General features: G+C 43.1%; 1 protein-coding gene across 1 annotated transcript in view; it reads left to right on the top strand.

The window, feature by feature from the left end:
• The window catches only part of TMEM132C (transmembrane protein 132C), a 923542-nt gene that overhangs the window by 860887 nt on the left and 43245 nt on the right, over positions 1-19410 (top strand). The window contains exon 6 of the mRNA XM_075322405.1: positions 14800-15005. Within this exon, the coding sequence (XP_075178520.1) occupies positions 14800-15005 (206 nt within the window). The remainder of the gene's footprint in view (positions 1-14799; positions 15006-19410) is intronic.

Genomic DNA, 19410 nt, shown 5'->3' with positions numbered 1-19410 from the left:
CCTTGTAATAGAAATGAGATATCATCAATGTTTTGTGACAGGCTGAGGGAACTTTCCCTGGTTACGAGCATTACATATGAAATTGTAGAAAACTTTCACTACTTTAAAGTTGTCCAATCTCCCAGAGGAATAGGTAAATTGTCACGTAGGGACACCTTTGTAGACAAATATTTCTTCACAGATAACAGACGAGGCCTTTTATGACAATTTCAGATTATACAGGCATGCAATCTCTGCACAGAGCTGTACTTTTTTATTAAAAACTGTATCAGTCTGACTTTTTGCATCAATCAGTTGATAAACTGAAGCTGCTGTGTTTTTTCTTAAAATGTCACATTTAGTGCCTGCAGATGTGTTTAAAGTAAATTCTTTTTGTCCTACCTGTGCTGTATTCATAATCATTTGTGCGGTTTTGCTATTAGTGTTGTATAATGCACATCATATAATAAAAAAAAAAGCTTGAGTGATATAATTAGTATGTCATGGAGATCATAGACTTTATAGGGGTTGTCTGGTTACTACATATTAATAATCGATAGATGTAGTGGAAATAAATGGTGTCATAAGTGTCATGTATCCGATAAAGGGGGTCTGTCACCTGACAAGCCCACCTACAAGCTGTTACTTGCTCCAGTGGTGGCCAGATATAAAAAACTTTAAGCAGAGCTGCAAAGTACAACTCCATTTATTGTCAGTTAGTGCACAATTGTTCTTATTATACACCTGCCAGTTACTTGACCCAGGCCCGCATTGGCACACCAGATGACCAGTGGAACCGCATCTGGGACCAGAGTGCTGAAGAGGCGGGGGGTACCATTAGTATCAGAGCTATTTCCAATGGGATGTGCTTCAGATGCAAATCAAGCTGAAAAGAATTGCGGAGCTGGGAGCCATTGGCTCCCCACTTTGCGATACATTTACACGCCAACAGGCCACCAGCAGCAGGTGACATTGCAAGTGGCGCATGACATTACTGAATATCGCCACCCACGATAATAGATAATAGAAAAGGCAAAAAGAGTTGTTTGCTGTGGGAGTGGGGACAGGTGAGTGGGATAATTCAATATTTTTGTTTGTTTGAATTGCCATGGAACATTATTGCCAGAGGGGGACATTATACTGTGTTGGGTCCACAGAGATGACATTTTATTATATGGGGGCTACAGAGTGAGACATTATACTATAGAGGGGTCATAATGGGGGACCATATACTGTATGGGGGCGACAGAGAGGGACATTATACAGTATGGGGGCCACAATAGTGGATATTATTACTATGTAGTAGTCAAAATTGGGGATATTAATAAATGGGGCCAAAATCGGGAAAATCATTACTAACTGGGGCCAGAGTGGGAAATATTACTATATGGAAGGTCAAAATGGGTAACCCTGTATGGGGCTCCAACTGAGGACTTCAATAATGTATGAGGCCATAATGTGGCACATGAATAATATCCATCATTATGGGCCCAAACATAAACAATGCCCCCTTGAAACCTCGTACATTATTAATTTCATAGAGCCACAATTTGGGATGTTCTAACTGTGTCAAGGCAGAAAAGGTGTACGTTATCACTGTATGGGTGAATATGGGGCGGGGGACATTACTGCTGTATTTGTGCACAAATACAGATAATAATACTGTATGGTGGCACAAAGGAATTTTACAATTGTTTAGGGGCCACAAAAGGGAAGTAATGCATCAATTCTTTATGGGGGTTGCAGAGAGGGGCATTTCCACTGAGAGAAGGTTAGATATAGGGACATCGCTACTGTAATACAATTTATTTTTGGAGATATTATTATTGTGGAAAGAATAAAATTGAGGTACTGTTACTGTGCAGGTAATCAGGTTATTTTCTTCATCATGTGGCAAAGGGTAAAAGTAGAGAACAAGTGGGGAGGATGCTCTAGAAAAGATTGGCCATAGATGTCTGTGTGCTACATTCTGTAGAGACGAGTCTTGGCTTGAAGAAGTCTTGACAGTCTGTGCAGGATGAAAACGAAAAGCCTAAAATAAATGACTTCAATTTGAGGTGAGTCACTGGATTTATCCATTTACTTGCACTGTATAATATAAACTATCTACAGTGCTCCTGTGTATTATGTCACTGGTAATAATATTAATGTTAGTACTGGGGTTTTTGTTCAAGATCATTATGGTAGTATTATTCAATCACTATGTGATCTGGTCATGGTTGGGTGGTATTTGTCCCTTTTTATGGTATTAAAAGTATACTGGCCTTGGTGTAATGGATTTTGTACAATGAATAGTGTTGCGTACGGAGATAATATTTTCTCTCTGCTATCAATAAGGAGAAGATTCCTTATTTCCATTAGAGATGAAGTATTTGTGTCCTGTGACATACTATTTCAGAGTTGCATAAATGCACATTCAACTGAAGTGTATTGCGGTGCAGAGACCTATCAGTTTTCTGTACTGCATTATATATCTTCAGCCACTCTTACCTATCCCCAGATCCCGCAGCATGAAGCATCCTCTTCCATAGCTGGTGCAGAGGCCAGCATTTGACGTGGTCAAATCTGTCATGGGCAGCACATGGCAGTGACATCGAATGCCACCCATGGCGGGCCACACCGAAGTCAATTGCCTGCCACTTCACTGGCTGTTGAAGAGAACACTGCATGTTGTGGGAGCAGAGCAGAGAAAGGAAGAATTTTGTCTTTTTAAAATGTGTGGTAAAGGAGCAACAGAGCAGTTAACATTATTACTTGAAGGGCCCCAGGATAAAGGATATTATATCTGGAAGGGGCCCAGGATGGATGCTATTATTGTAGGCAGAGGCCCAGGATGGGGGACGTTATTACAGAAAGTGTCAAGAATGGAAGTTATTATTACAGGAATGGGTTCATCATTGGGGCCATGATTTTAGGAAAGAGCTAGGAAGGAGTACATTATTACAAGAAGGGTCCCATGATGGAGGCTTTTATTACAGGAAGAATCCCATAATAGGGCGCAATTCTTACAGAAAGGGGTCAGGATGGAGGACATTGTGATAGGATGGTGCCCATGATGGGGGACATAGCTACAAGAAAGGCCCTGGTCATATGACATTATCAGAGGATGGAGCCCATGATGACGGACATAATTACAGATAATGATAATAAATCATTATGATTATAAGGGATACATGTCTACTGTAGCTTAAAAAAATTAGGGACGCCTTGAATTTTTTTACTGACCTTTTTTCAGACTGTCCTGGAATTTCTGGACGGTTGGCAACTCTGCCTATGGGGCTGCTCACATGACCGAGTTTTACACAAACCATGTGTCTATGTAAACCACATGGAGGCATGTCCATTTTTTACAGGCAGCATGGATGACAAGGGCCAATACATGTCTATGGTTCCATGAAAAACACGTACAGCACATGGATGGTGTGTAATCTGTATGCTCTAAGTCTTTAAAGGGAACCTGTCAGGCCCAATATGCACCCAGAACCACAAGCAGTTCTGGGTGCATATTGCTAATCCCTGCCTAACTGTCCCTGTATACACTAGCATAGATAAAGAGATCTTTAGAAAAAGTATTTCTAAAGATCTTATAGCATATGCTAATGAGCGAGGGGACTAGTCCTCTGGGCATTAGTTGCGCCGGCTAGTCGGCTCCATTAGTATGTTAGTACGCCCCTGTGGGTGTGCTAACATGCTAATGAATGTGCAGAGGATGATCTCACTCACCTCTCCACACTAGGAAGCTGGGTGTATGTGTCCTGGCTTGAAACTGAAGTAGTGCACATGACCGAAACTCCGGGGTCATGCGCAATGAGCCGAAATACAGTGTTGGGTGGCGATGGCAGCAGAGAGGTGAGTGAGATCATCCTCTGACACTGCACATTTATTAGCATGATAGCACGCCCACAGGGGTGTACAAGCATGCTAATTGAGCAGACTAGCAAGGGAACTAACGCCTAGGGGGCTAGTGCCCGCGCTCAATAGCATACGGTAAAAGATCTTTAAAAATGCTTTTTCTAAAGATCTCTTTATCTATGCTAGTGTAAAGAGGGACAGTTAAGCTGGTGTCACACATAACGACAACGACATCGCTGTTACGTCACCATTTTCTGTGACGTAACAGCGACCTTGTAAGTCGCTGTTATGATCTCTGCTTAGCTGTCAAACACAGCGACGCAGCAGCGATCATAACGTCGCTACATGTGCAGAGAGCAGGGAGCCGCGCACACTGCTTAGCGCTGGCTCCTTGCTCTCCTAGCTACAGTACACATCGGGTTAATTAACCCGATGTGTACTGCAGCTACATGTCACAGTGCAGAGAGCAGGGAGCCGCGCACACTGCTTAGCGCTGGCTCCTTGCTCTCCTAGCTACAGTACACATCGGGTTAATTAACCCGATGTGTACTGCAGCTACATGTGCACAGAGTAGGAGCCGGCACTAGCAGCAAGAGCGGCGGAGGCTGGTAACGAAGGTAAATATCGGGTAACCAGGGAAAGGTCTTCCCTTGGTTACCCAATGTTTACAGTGGTTACAGCTTTCCGCAGCTGCCAGACGCCGGCTCCTGCTCCCTGCTCGCTTCATTTCGTCGCTCTCTCGCTGTCATACACAGCGATGTGTGCGTCACAGCGAGAGAGCGACGACGAAAAAATGAAGCAGGACATTCAGCAACGAGCAACGACCTCACAGCAGGGGCCAGCTCGTTGCTGGATGTCACACACAGCGACAGCGACGGGACGTCGCTGCAACGTCACAGAAAATGGTGATGTAGCAGCGACGTCGTTGTCGTCGTCGCTGTGTGTGACACCACCTTTAGGCAGGGAATAGCAATATGCACCCAGAACTGCTCGTGGCTCTGGGTGTATATTACACCTGACAGGTTCCCTTTAAGATTGTAAAGTATTGGAAAAGCTTTGTAATTTCTTTATTTCTTTACCATCTGTAAAAATTACTGATGACACTGGTACCATTTTTTCACTTACCTGATTTATACAGACGTGTGAAAGGGGCCTAGTGGAAATTAATTTTCTATAATGTGCTCTATGCCTTTAATTTGGTCCTGCTGCTGACTGTTGCTTCTAACTGATAAAACATACAGATTTCAAGAATAAACTATATACTGGGAATCAATGTATCATAATCAGCATTATCCCCACAAAAACAAGACGGCGGTATGTTTTACTATACATCACACTAAAAAAATACCACTTTCCTTTTCCCAAGGATGGATAATGTAGATTAGTTCTGGTCTGGGGCACATTAATGGAACGTGTATGTTCTCCTTGTGTAAGTTGCCTCTGGGTATTTTAGTTTCCTCCCTCAATAAATCTGAATGTGTTACAGGTCTTAGAACAGCAGAATTCTTGGTGACATTGTGAAATAAAAATGCCAAAAGGTCTTACAACCTATGCAAAAATAATAGAAATATTCTGCTCATAATTACAGCTCATTCGCCACAACTCTAAGGGGCACTTTGCACACTGTGACATCGCAGGTGCGATGTCGGTGGGGTCAAATTGAAAATGACGCACTTCCGGCATCGCATGCGACATCGCAGTGTGTAAAGGCTGGATGATACGATTAACGAGCGCAAAAGCGTCGTAATCGTATCATCGGTACAGCGTCGGCGTAATTCATAATTACGCTGACGCAATGGTCCGATGTTGTTCCTCGCTCCTGCGGCCGCACACATCGCTGTGTGTGAAGTCGCAGGAGCGAGGAACGTCTCCTACCGGCCTCACTGCGGCTTCCGTAGGATATGCGGAAGGAAGGAGGTGGGCAGGATGTTTACATCCTGCTCATCTCCGCCCCTCCGCTCTGATTGGCCGCCTGCCGTGTGACGTCGCAGTGACGCCGCACGACCCGCCCCCTTAACAAGGAGGCGGGTCGCCGGCCACAGGGACGTCGCACGGCAGGTGAGTGTGTGTGTGAAGCTGGCGTAGCGATAACTTTCGCTACGCCAGCTATCACCACATATCGCTGCTGCGACGGGGGCGGGCACTATCGCACTCGGCATCGCAGCATCGGCCTGCGATGTCGTAGTGTGCAAAGCCCGCCTAACTGTGACAATGATAGAAAGATTACAGATTCCCATAGCCATGCTGAACACTGCTAAAGGTAAGCTCTGATAGACACTGGTGTAATGGAAAACAGCATTATAAAGAACCTGTCATGTCCACAAATGCTATTGAGGTAATCGGCAGGTGAACGGCGTTAAAATGCTGTACGGCAGGCATCAATAAAGCACAGTTACTGGGAGAAAATGAACTTTATTCCTTCAGGGAGCCACTGGTTTTTAGCCATAGAGGCAAGTCCGGGGAGCCTACGGTCACTGCTCATGGCACTGTAAGATAAAGTGAAGAATGACATCTGTATAGCAGGAGCAATAGCCAAAAAAATATATAGTGCAAAGAGAATATGCTTGCTCACTGTAAACCTTGTTTGCGCAAAAGAAAAATAGTAATAAATGTCAGGAATAATCTTTTGCAAACAAACAAGGAGTAAAGTGTTTCAAAGTGCAAGTAATTTGTGCGTAAATAATTGGTGGCTCGTAGATAAATACTTTACATAGGTTTATTTTTCAATCACATCAAATTTCTAAATGTACAACATTTCGCCCTATCTGGGCCTTTATCAAGTATTCTCTGCATAATAACCGTGAAATCAAAAATATAAAAGAAAAATTAGAAGACAAAAATAATAAATGCAAATAAGACTGACAAAATCTCATGATGGATATATATATTATGTGTACAGTAAATATATGAGAAACATTTATATAACTATTGGGATATTTGGCATACGGAGATCAGCGATAATGGGTCAAAAGATGAAGCAAGCTACTATTTGATATGGTGAGAACATACCAAGTAGTAAAGTCATATAATATGGAGATATATGGTCATGAGCCTGTGGAAAAGGAGAATAATTATTCGATGCATAGAAAAGTAAAAGTTAAATCAATTAGATCTGAAAAGGAAGAAAGGAAAAAGTATGAGATCTTACAAGATAGGAACATGTAACCATAAAACCCCAAGACCAGGCTATAGAGAGGGACAACGTAAATGTACCACTCAATTTATTTAATGTATTTATATGGTGCTATTAATGTCACAGCGCTTTACATACGTGATCATTACTGTCCCCATAAGGGCTCACAATCTAAATTCCCTATCTGTATGTCTGTGGAGTGTGGGAGGAAACTAGACAACCCAGAGGAAAATCACGCAAGCAGGGGGAAAACATACAAACTCCTTGCAGATGTTGTTCTTGGTGGCATAGGAACCCAGGACCCCAGCGCTGCAAGACTCCAGTGCTAACCATTGAGCCACCAAGGCGCCCTATGCATCTAAATTTAATAAACATAATTTTATATGGCCTTCTCAAAAAAATACTGAAAAATGTGTCAATGTTTGGTTGTTATTTCTTCTGTATACACGCCTCCCTGACTGCTGCACCCTAGGTTATGCAAATCATAAAAGGTCCGTGGAGCCTCTGTTAGAAGTCTCAACTTGAGAAAATAGCCATATATCCCTCCAGGAAGGACCTAGCCAAGGAGTGGCTCTTTTTAGGAGACCACCCTAACCACCATATTAAGTGGCCCTTTTAGTCAATATCAAACTCTTTGACGAGGTTAAAGATATGACAAGGAAAATACCAAGGCCAGGTATCCATTCACAGACAGATCTTTTGGAGTGTTGCCCCTCATCAGTGTGGAGTAGGATTCTGGCTAGGTGGGAGCAATGCCTAGTAGACCAGCAAGACAAAACAATCACTGATCTCAGAGAGACCAGCCAGAGAAAACACTGCTGGCAGCCAACGAGGGCGCTCAACACAGTGAAATCCTAGATGCATTGCCCACTGGGAAGTATGCAAATCAAAAGAGGTCAATGCAATGCACCTAGGATTTCACTGTGTTGTGAAATCTTTGTTGACTGCCGGCAGTGTTTTCTCTGGCTGGTCTCTCTGAGATCAGTGATTGTTTTGTCTTGCACCCTAGGTTATGGCCTAGGTTGGCCTTATGAGAAATCTGGCCCTGTGTATAGCCACAGATTAATATTATTTGGGGACATGACAGATTCCCTTTAAAGAGTAAAAATTGAAATCAATAGACCTAACCCGATTTCAATAGAGGGGATTCCGCCAAGCCAGAAAAAGGACAAAAACAAGTTAGAAGTTCTGATCTAACTTGATCTCAGATAACCTATGTTTTATCTCAACTTCTGAAAAGAATCTGAAAGACTATTTCCTTGAAAGGAAAATGCATTCTGACTTGTTTCTCAGCCTAGCTCCTTAGTTTGAATGACTTAGAAAGTTTGGCACACTCGGAGCACTTTTCCACCGGCTGGCACATTCTGGTTAGAAGGTGCTTTCTAAAGATAAATGTGTCTTCCATACATGATGTGATAAATGACACTCCACTTTGCATTAAGACATATTCCCTGGGTGAAAAGACTCTTCAAAGAGAAAAAAGCAACGTGTTTTTGGTGTCAATATGCAGAAATACCGGAACAAAAGAGCAGCTTTCATATCTCGCTGCTGTGTTTTGTTCTAGAGGTGAAGCTCTTGTCAGAAAGTTGTGCTGATGGGCTGTCCACTTCCAATGCCACGTCTGTGCTTGGCTGCAAAGTAGAGCTCATTAGAAATTCAGCAGAGAAATGCTGGAAGTGTCTGTGTTTGCATAACATACCAGGAGCCCCATAAATAATGTGCGAGCTTGTAGGCACACCTCAGGATCAGCCTGATGACACGGGAAGCAATGCAATTGCATTTCCACTGGTCCCTTCGCTGCTAGAGAGACTTTCATTAAAATGTTGCACTTTGTATTGTGCTGCTGTCTTTCAGAGGACTGCATTAGCACCTTATTTTATATTCCCCATCCACAGAGAGTGTATTGGTGAATATCAATCACTACAGATTTCATGTTCACACTTTTTTTTGGGCTGTAAAATGAAAATAGACATAAACTAGGCCACATAAGACAGGGATAACTAGAAATCATTGGGTTTTTGTCCTGGAAAAAAATAAAAATAGGCATGTAAAAGGGAAATGGAAGTCCGATATCGTCATGACTTTCTTAGGGTTAATTTTATTCAGATTGCAGGGAAATGATATTATTTATTGCTATACATGTATGAAATTATCTAAGAAATTACTCATGTTTATGTGTTAAAGCTGTTCAAAGATAATGATAAATATACAGATAGATAGAGGGGATAGATAGATGGATAGATAGATAAATAGATAGATAGAGGGATAGATAGATTGATTTTGTATAGATAGATAGACAGATAGATCGACACTGAAAAGAAAGGACCAGCCATACACATATACAGAAATGCTAAAACTTTAAAGTACTGAAAAAGATGTAAAACATTTTTTTGAGGTTTTTCACATATAAAAATGGCCATTTCTATAACTGCCCAATAACCACGCCACAGCAACCTTATTATACTGGGTACTACTCTATCCTACTGCCTATGTCTGGGTTTTAAAAACACTACATGTATGGGTGATGAGTGACATACTATTAGAGGATAAAAACACCTGTGGCTAATAGGTGAAGAGGGGCGGTTGTTGTGCACAGCCAGTCAAATGGACTCTTTATTCTTTGTATCTTCATAGATAGAGAGATAGATAGATAGAGGGATAGATAGATAGACAGACAGACAGACAGACAGACATCCGGCAGATTTATAACTTCACAACTACATGAGACATTATAAAATTGCACTTTGGCATCTGAAGTTTATTGTCCAGCTTTGTATTAAACTAATAAATAAATAAATAAAAGAAAGAACTAAAAATACAACGTAGGGATCCCCCCATTTTTTTGTAACCACCAAAGGTAAAGTAGACAGCTGAGAGCTGATATTAGCAGTCTGGTAAGGTCTATGGTTATTGGGCCCTTCTCAGCCGAAAAATACGAGCCTTCAGCCTTTTTTTAACATAAAAAGCTGTCCAATAAGCTCCACAGGATACAATTTTATTATTTGTCGGGGAGTTGTTCAATTATATGTCTGTTTGTCTATATAGATCACTTTACACACAGCGACATTGCTAGCGATGTCGCTGGTGAAAGCACCCGCCCCCGTCGGTTGTGCATCACGTGCAAATCGCTGTCCGTAGCGTACAACATCGCTAGGACCCGTCACACATACTTACCTGCGTAGCGACGTCTCCATAGATGCGGAAATTTCAGCACCCAAACACTCAATGTGTGCACATACCCTAATACTCTGACAACATTATTCCCAGCAGTGACCTGGGAGTCAGAGATGTGTCCAGATGTCTTCATCCATTTCATTTATGTTAGAGTCTTCTGGAAAATTGCTTGAGTTTCTGACTTGCTCAATTCGAGTACCGAGCATGTGAGCATTTTAGTGCTCACTAGTGATGAGTGAGTACGCTTGTCACTACTCGGTACTCGCACGAGTATCACTGTACTCGGGCTACTCGGCGGGTACCGAGTAATTTCGCGATACTCGTGCTGTTCTCGTGGTTTTCATCCCTGCATGTTGGCGCTCTTTGAGAGCCAGCCCTCATGCAGGGATTGTCTGGCAGACCACTGCAATGCCACAGCCCTCTTAGTTGTGGAATTGCAGTGATTGGCCAGCCCGCACAGGGTCACCGAGCCTTTATACCGGCGGGCGCGCTGTGCTCTGCACACAGCCATCTCGTATTCCCTGCTTTCCTCACCCACAGGCGCCTATGATTGGTTGCAGTGAGACATGCCCCCACGCTGAGTGACAGGTGACTCACTGCACCCAATCACAGCAGCCGGTGGGCGTGTGTATACTGTGCAGTGAAATAAATAATTAAATAATTAAAGAAACCAGCGTGCGGTCCCCCCAATTTTATTACCAGCCAGATAAAGCCATACGGCTGAAGGCTGGTATTCTCAGGATGGGGAGCCCCACGTTATGGGGAGCCCCCCAGCCTAACAATATCAGTCAGCAGCCGCCCAGAATTGCCGCATACATTAGATGCGACAGTTCTGGGACTGTTCCCGGCTCTTCCCGATTTGCCCTGATGCGTTGGCAAATCGGGGTAATAAGGAGTTAATGGCAGCCCATAGCTGCCAATAAGTCCTAGATTAATCATGTCAGGCGTCTCCCCGAGAAACCTTCCATGATTATTCTGTAAATTACAGTAAATAAACACACACATCTGAAAAAATCCTTTATTAGAAATAAAAAACACAGACCAATTCCCTCGTAACCAATTTAATAAGCCCCAAAAAGCCCTCCATGTCCGGCGTAATCCACGGACCTCCAGCGTCGCTTCCAGCTCTGCTGCATGGAGGTGACAGGAGCAGACACCGCCGCTCCTGTCAGCTTCACACAGCAACTGAGGTGAGTAGCGCGATCAGCTGCTGGCAGTAAGGTAACTCATGGCCACCGCTGGATCCAGAGGTGGCCGCGGATAAGCTTAGTGACAGCTCAGCTGATCGCGTTGCTGTCTTCATTAGCTGCGTGGAGGTGACAGGAGCGGCGGTGAGTAGCGCGATCAGCTGAGCTGTCACTGAGGTTACCCGCGGCCACCGCTGCATCCACCGCTGGATCCAGGTAACCTCAGTGACAGCTCAGCTCAGCTGATCGCTCGGCTGTCTTCATTAGCTGCGTGGAGGTGACAGGAGCGGTGGTGTCTGCTGCAGCTCCTGTCACCTCCATGCAGCAGAGCTGGAAGCGACGCTGGAGGTCCGTGGATTACGCCGGACATGGAGGGCTTTTTGGCGCTTATTAAATTGGTTACAAGGGAATTGGTTTGTGCTTTTTATTTCTAATAAAGGATTTTTTCGGGTGTGTGTGTTTATTTACTGTCACTTACAGATTAATCATAGAAGGTTTCTTGGGGAGACGCCTGACATGATTAATCTAGGACTTATTGGCAGCTATGGGCTGCCAATAACTCCTTATTACCCCGATTTGCCAACGCACCAGGGCAAATCGGAAAGAGCCGGGTACAGTCCCAAAACTGTCGCATCTAATGTATGCAGCAATTCTGGGCGGCTGCTGACTGATATTGTTAGGCTGGGGGGCTCCCCATAACGTGGAGCTCCCCATCCTGAGAATACCAGCCTGGTATTAAAATTAGGGGGACCGCACTCCATTTTTTTTAATTATTTAATTATTTATTTCACTGCACAGTATACACACGCCCACCGGCTGCTGTGATTGGGTGCAGTGAGACACCTGTCACTCAGCGTGTGGGCGTGTCTCACTGCAACCAATCATAGGCGCCGAAAAGTAGGAAAGCAGGGAATACGAGATTGTTTAATGAGCGGACGGCTTTTTTAAAAGAGGAAAAGCCGCTGGAGTTTAGTGAACAGCTGTGCAGCGCCGCGGCAGTGATCGGGGAACGGTAAGTATGAGAGAGGGGGGAGACTGACCGACAGACTGTGAGAGGGGGACAGACAAGACAGAGAGAGACCGACAGACAGACAGAGAGACCGACCGACGGACTGAGGGAGATAGAATGAAAAAAAAAAAATGACCGACATCGCTAGTAAAAAGCACAAAACGTGCGTTTTGGACATCGGAGTGCCACACAATGTTTTCACGTAACATCTTTTATGTAATCTCAAAAAGTAACATACACCAGCTCTATCTCACTATTGGGTATGTGCCCTTAACCCCTTCACGACCATGGACGAATCTTTCCGTCATGGATCGTGTCCCGGTAAGCCACGGCGTGGATCGGCACACATATCAGCTGTTTTCAACAGCTGACATGTGTGCCTACATGTTCCGAGTGGAATCGCATTCCACCCGGAACATTAACCCCTTAGATCTTGCTGCCAAAGTCTGGCAGCGAGATCTATATGCGCGCGGCCATGTTTTTTACTTACCGCCGCCCCCTCCGGACGTCACGTGAGTGATCACGTGACGTTCGGTGGTTGCCATCGTAGCACAGGGTCATGTGATGACGCCTGCTGCTATTAAGTTTCACTTTCATTCTTCCTCGGCACGGAGCAGAGGAAAAAAGAAAGTGACTATTTCTGCTGTTTACAGCGGTATAGCTGTGATCAGCAGATAGCGATCAGCAATCGGATTGCTGATTGCTATAGCCCCCTAGGGGGACTAGTAAAATAAAATAAAAAAAGTAAAAAAAAAGTTTTAAAAAATTAAAAAAAACCCAAAAAACCTAAAAGTTCAAATCACCCCCCTTTACCCCCATTGAAAATTAAAGGGTTAAAAAAATAAATAAATATACACATATTTGGTATCGCCGCGTTCAGAAATGCCCGATCTATCAAAATATAAAATCAATTAATCTGATTGGTAAACGGCGTAGTGGCAAAAAAATTCCAAACGCCAAAATTACGTTTTTTGGTCGCCGCAAGTTTTACGCAAAATGCAATAACAGGCGATCAAAATGTAGCATCTGCGCAAAAATGCTACCATTAGAAACATCAGCTCGAGACACAAAAAATAAGCCGTCACTGAGCCATAGATCCCAAAAAATAAGAACGCTACGTGTTTCGGAAAATGGCGCAAAACGTGCGCCACTTTTATTGGACAAATTTGTGAATTTTTTTTAACCCCTTAGATACAAGTAAATCTATACATGTTTGGTGTCTACAAACTCGCACCGACCTCAGGCATCATACCTACACATCAGTTTTACCATATAGTGAACACCGTGAATAAAACATCCCACAAACCTTCACTTTTTTTTTGCAATTTTTCCACACTTGGAATTTTTTTGCTGCTTTCCAGTATACCATATGGTAAAACTTATGGTTTCATTTAAAAGTACAACTTGTCCTGCAAAAAACAAGCCCTCATATGGCAAGATTGACGGAAAAATAAAAAAGTTACGGCTCTCGGAAGAAGGGGAGCAAAAAACAAAAACCCAAAAACGGAAAGTGCCCCGGGGCTGAAGGGGTTAACATTTCCGCCATGAAAATTCATTTTGGTGTCATTTTGGAAGGTTTTCTGGTGAGTCCGTAAAAATGGCGTAAAACTCGGACAAAATTGTTCACAGCTGTAACTTTTGAGTGATAAATGCTTCAAGGGGTCTTCCCCATGCTGTTGCCATGTCATTTGAGCACTCTTCTAAGACTTTTGTGACATTTTTAGGGTTTCTACATGCTGCCGGGGGTCATTTCATAAAAATACTCGGGTCTCCCATAGGATAACATTGGGCTCGGTGCGCGGGCCGAGTACACGAGTATCTTGGGATGCTCGGCCCGAGCCTCGAGCACCCGAGCTTTTTGGTATTTGCTCATCATTAGTGCTCACTCATTACTTCATTTAACCTATAATATGTTTCTAAAATATATTACACATACTTACTTATGTGTCTTGTAAAAAGGTGTCTAAGAAAAACAGCACTTCTTGCAAAGTTTCCATATGATCTTGTTTAACAAAAAATAAAATCAAGTAATTATTAAGGCTTTAAATGCAACAAGGAAAAAAAATAAAAAACAATCACCTATAAGAAACTAATACACCACCCACATTTTCATGTAGAAAGAGGGATTAAGCAATATATATGGATTTATTACATAGATTGCCCCAAGGAATCAAATTATTTAAAAGGTTGAAAAAAAATTAAAGGTAGTTTGAGAGTCAGTTCTTAGTAACAAGTCTCCGACTGTGTTACATTGTAGTGCTCACACATATATGGAATATTGTATTGGACTGTCTCGTGACGACAGCTGACACCAGAGCCATTCTACTGTATGAGATCTATTATTTTCAAATATTTGCAGCAACACTCAGCCTTGGATTATAAATCAATAAAGAACAGACTATGGACATACATATCACCAGAGCCTGCTTATTACTGTCAGCCCTGAAGGTTTCTTTCTTCTTCAGGTTTCAGAGAGATGCGACTATGTGTATGTCAACGGCAAGGAAATGAAGGGCAAAGTCGATGTGATGGTGAACTTCACGTACCAGTATCTGAGTGCACCTCTGCTGATTACTATCTGGGTTCCTCGACTGCCTCTGCAGATAGATATCTCTGACACCGAACTCAGTCAAATCAAAGGATGGCGGGTTCCCATTATTTCCAACAGAAGGTTGGTTTGTCTTGTTTTATAAGATACTATTATCAAATCAGAGAATGGAAATATTCTTATTTATAGATGTTCATAAACATGATGTGTGGAGCGATACAAATAGTGGCAATGTCATAAGGATGAGCGAATCTGAAAAAGACCTAGTTTGGTAAATGCGCTCAGATTTAACAGAAAAATATAATTTAATGTCAAGTTATTTTATTACAAAAACTGGTTATTATGCTCTGAGGTCTCTAGACCAAAAAAGCCCAAAAAGTAATTTTCCTGAAATGAGATTAAAATAATAAAACATCATGCTCACCTCACCAGGCACATCCCAAACCTGACTCCGCTTTCTCCCTGAGGTACCAGTTCTAGTTTTAGTCTTCTCTTCACTCTTCGCTCCAAATGAATGCCGACTAGCTCTCAAAATGGGGAGTTTGATATCATTGTTCCTTGACATCGTCCTACACATCACATTGTCCCACATACTAGTGATCGGAATCGTACATTATGAGGACATGACGTGTATCGAGGTCTTAATGGTTTAGGTAAAATTGTTGAAGAGTATAAACCTGGTGTCTTAGCGAGCACGTGAAGGATCGACAGGTTACTGAGGCGGTAATGATAGGTGAGAGACAAAGTAACTATGATATTTTATTGTTTTAAATTCTATCTTTGCCCACATGAATCCAGCAAAATCCAGAAAAATGTCAGCTGGATTGCTTCAATCACCAATAAACCAGAATCCAAACATTTTGGGAAATTCTAAAGTAATTCAGTTTGTTTGCGGTCATTATTCAGAAACAGGGCCGCCACTAGGAATTTCAGGGCCCCACACTGGCAAAATTTTTGGGCCCCCTTGAGACTCCGCCCAGGCTCCACACCAGCTCCACCTCCACCACTCAAACTTTCCACATTCTCACTGCCATGCTTGGAAAAACGTGCATAGATATACACACACAGTCATGGCCAAAATTTTTAGCACCCTTGAAGTTGTTCCAGAAAATGAAGTATTTCCCTCAGAAAATTAATATTACACCCTCTACACCACCCCTCTCCATAATATCTTGCCCTCACTGCCCCATTTATAATATCCCCCCAAACACACTGCTTCTCTATATAACATACCTACACACAATGCCCCATGTATAATATCTCCACAAGCAGAATGCCCTGTATATAATATACCCACACGCACACTGCTCCTCTGTATGATATTCCTCCCACACACTGCTCCTCTGTATAATATCCCCCCAAGCACACAGCTCCTCTGTATAATATCCCCCGACACACAGCTCCTCTGTATAATATCTCTCCCACACACAATGCTCCTTTATATAATTTCCCCACACACACTGCCCCTCTGTATAATATTCCCATTACACGCACTGCTCCTCTGTATAATATCCCCATTACACACACTGCTCCTCTGTATAATATCCCCCCACACATACTACTCCTCTGTATAATATCCTCCCACGCACACACTGCTCCTCTGTATAATATCCTCCCACACACTGCTCCTCTATATAATATCCCCCACACGCACCCTGGTCATCTGTATAATATCACCCACACACACACACTGGTCCTCTATATACAGTCATATCCCCCCACACACACACTGCTCCTCTGTATAATATCCCCAGACACACACATTCTGCCTCTGTATAATATTCCCCCAAATACACTGCCCCTCTATATAATTACCTTCAGTTACACTGCCCCTTTGTATACTATCCCCGACACAAGCTGTCAGTAAGACTGCAAGCCCCCCCACCACTCCTGGCGATCTTCAGCTCTTAGAGCGCATACCTGTCCCCGCTGAATGCCACGTCCTCGCCACCTCCATATTGCATGCAGCACTGTGATGAGGCGCAGAGTGATGACCTTATGATGCTGGGCTACGGGATGACATGCAGCCTCCCTGCTCAGCTCCACTTGCCTTGCTTCCAGCCTCATAGCTAATTTACATGTGATGCCCTAGAAGGGCTTCGCATGTACCATAGTCATATCAAGTGGCTGAAGAGACGCTGCCAGGCCCCCCTGCTGCGGCTGTGACTGGGGCTCGGTGATGAAAGGGGGCCCGGCCGGGGCTTAATAAAGCTAAGTAAATATCCCAGGCACAGCCGGGCCCCCCCTCTTCACCGATCCCAGTACACCAGTCATGATTGTAATGCCCTGATGGTAGCCCTGTTCAGAAATACTTAGTAATGTATACTGAAAATTTGAAGTGGTTCTATGTAGTTTGCATTGTGAAATCCTAAAGAGGTTGTCCATGCGCATGGTACTGTCATGCTGTCACGGTTCCACCAGGCACCAGGGAATCCCCAACAATCGTCGACACGAGCAGGGTGCACCAGTCACATAGAAACAATGGTAGGCCCTAGTGCTAAGAAGAGGGGAGCAGACACACCTCCTGCACTCAATTGAGGCTGTTCCCTAAGCTCCCTGATATTCCTATAAGGGTTCTTTCAACCCGTCTCCGAGCAAGATTCCTAGTCTCTTGCAATCCCTAAACTCAACCTACTAGTGAGATGGCTGGTGAGATCACTAGTCCCCTAGTCCAATACAATGCTACAATAATAAACACAATTGAAGTAGACAGACAGGGCAACAACAAAACCACAAACTTGAAAACTGCAAACAACTTAGCTCCAACAACTTAATGCTATACTTCCTAGAGATGTGTGGCCTACTAGGTGGTCAGAACAAAATTAATCCTCTATTTCTGGTGTCAACTGATGGATCATGTGACTATACCATGTGCAGAATTATTAGGCAAGTTGTTTTTTAGAGGATTTTTTTTATTATTGATCAACAACTATGTTCTCAATCAACTCAAAAGACTCTTAAATATCAAAGCTTAATATTTTTGGAAGCTGGAGTGGGGTTTTTTTAGATTTGGCTATCTTAGGAAGATATCTGTTTGTGCAGGTAACTATTACTGTGCAGAATTATTAGGCAACTTAATAAAAACCAAATATATTCCCATTAAACTTGTTTATTTTCACCATGTAAACTAATATAACTGCACAAAATTTAGAAATAAACATTTCTGACATGCAAAAACAAAACCAAAAAAATTAGGGACCATTATAGCCACCTTTCTTTATGATGACACTCAAGATCCTACCATCCATAGATTCTGTCAGTTGCTTGATCTGTTTCCGATCAACATTGCGTGCAGCAGCCACCACAGCCTCCCAGACACTGTTCCGAGAGATGTCCTGTTTTCCCTCCCTGTAGATCTTACATATTATGATGGACCACAGGTTCTCTATGGGGTTCAGAGCAGGTGAACAAGGGGGCCATGTCATTATTTTTTCATCTTTTAGACCTTTACTGGCCAACCACGCTATTGACTATTTGGATGCATGTGATGGAGCATTGCCCTGCATGAAAATCATGTTTTTCTTGAACGATACCAACTTTTTCCTGTACCACTGCTTGAAGAAGTTGTCTTCCAGAAACTGGCAGTAGGTCTGTGAGTTGAGCTTCATCCCATCCTCAACTCGAAAAGGTCCCACAAGTTCATCTTTGATGATACAAAGCCCATACAAGTACCCCACCTCCACCTTGCTGGCTTCTGAGTCGGAGTGGAGCTCTCTGCCCTTTACTGATCCAGCCTCTGCCCCATCCATCTGGCCCATCAAGAGTCACTCTCATTTTATCAGTCCATAAAACCTTTGAAAAATCAGTCTTAAGATATTTCTTGGCCCAATTTTGACGTTTTATCTTATGTTTCTTGTTCAAAGGTGGTCGTTTTTCAGCATTCCTTATCTTGGCCATGTCCCTGAGTATGGTACACCTTGTGCTTTTTGATACTCCAGTAACGTTGCAGCTCTGAAATATGGCCAAACTGGTGGCAAATGGCATCTTGGCAGCTTCACGCTCGATTTTCCTCAATTCATGGGCAGTTATTTTGTGCCTTTTTTGCCCAATACGCTTCTTGCAATCCTGTTGGCTATTTGCCATGAAACACTTGATTGTTCGGTGATCACGCTTCAAAAGTTTGGCAGTTTCAAGACTGCTGCATCCCTCTGCAAGACATCTCACAATTTTGGACTTTTCAGAGCCCGTCAAATCTCTCTTCTGACACATTTTGCCAAAGGAAAGGAAGTTGCCTAATAATTAAGCACACCTTATATAGGGTGTTGATGTCATTACACGACGCCCCTCCTCATTACAGAGATGCACATCACCTGATTTACTTAATTGGTAGTTGGCTCTCAAGCCTATACAGCTTGGAGTGGGACAACATGTATAAAAAGTATCATGTGATCAAAATACTCATTTGCCTAATAATTCTGCACACAGTGTATTTGAAGGATATAGGAGTGGTCACAAACAAGCTGTACATGAGGTGAATAAACCAGGAGTTGCTAGCAGTGAAAACTGACATTAGCCCAAGCTTTTCTAA

The sequence above is a fragment of the Anomaloglossus baeobatrachus genome, chromosome 1 (genome assembly GCF_048569485.1).
Source record: "Anomaloglossus baeobatrachus isolate aAnoBae1 chromosome 1, aAnoBae1.hap1, whole genome shotgun sequence".
NCBI classification, from domain to species: Eukaryota; Metazoa; Chordata; class Amphibia; order Anura; family Aromobatidae; genus Anomaloglossus; species Anomaloglossus baeobatrachus.
The sequence above is the reverse complement of the archived record's forward strand: the minus strand, read 5'-3'. Positions and strand labels throughout refer to the sequence as shown.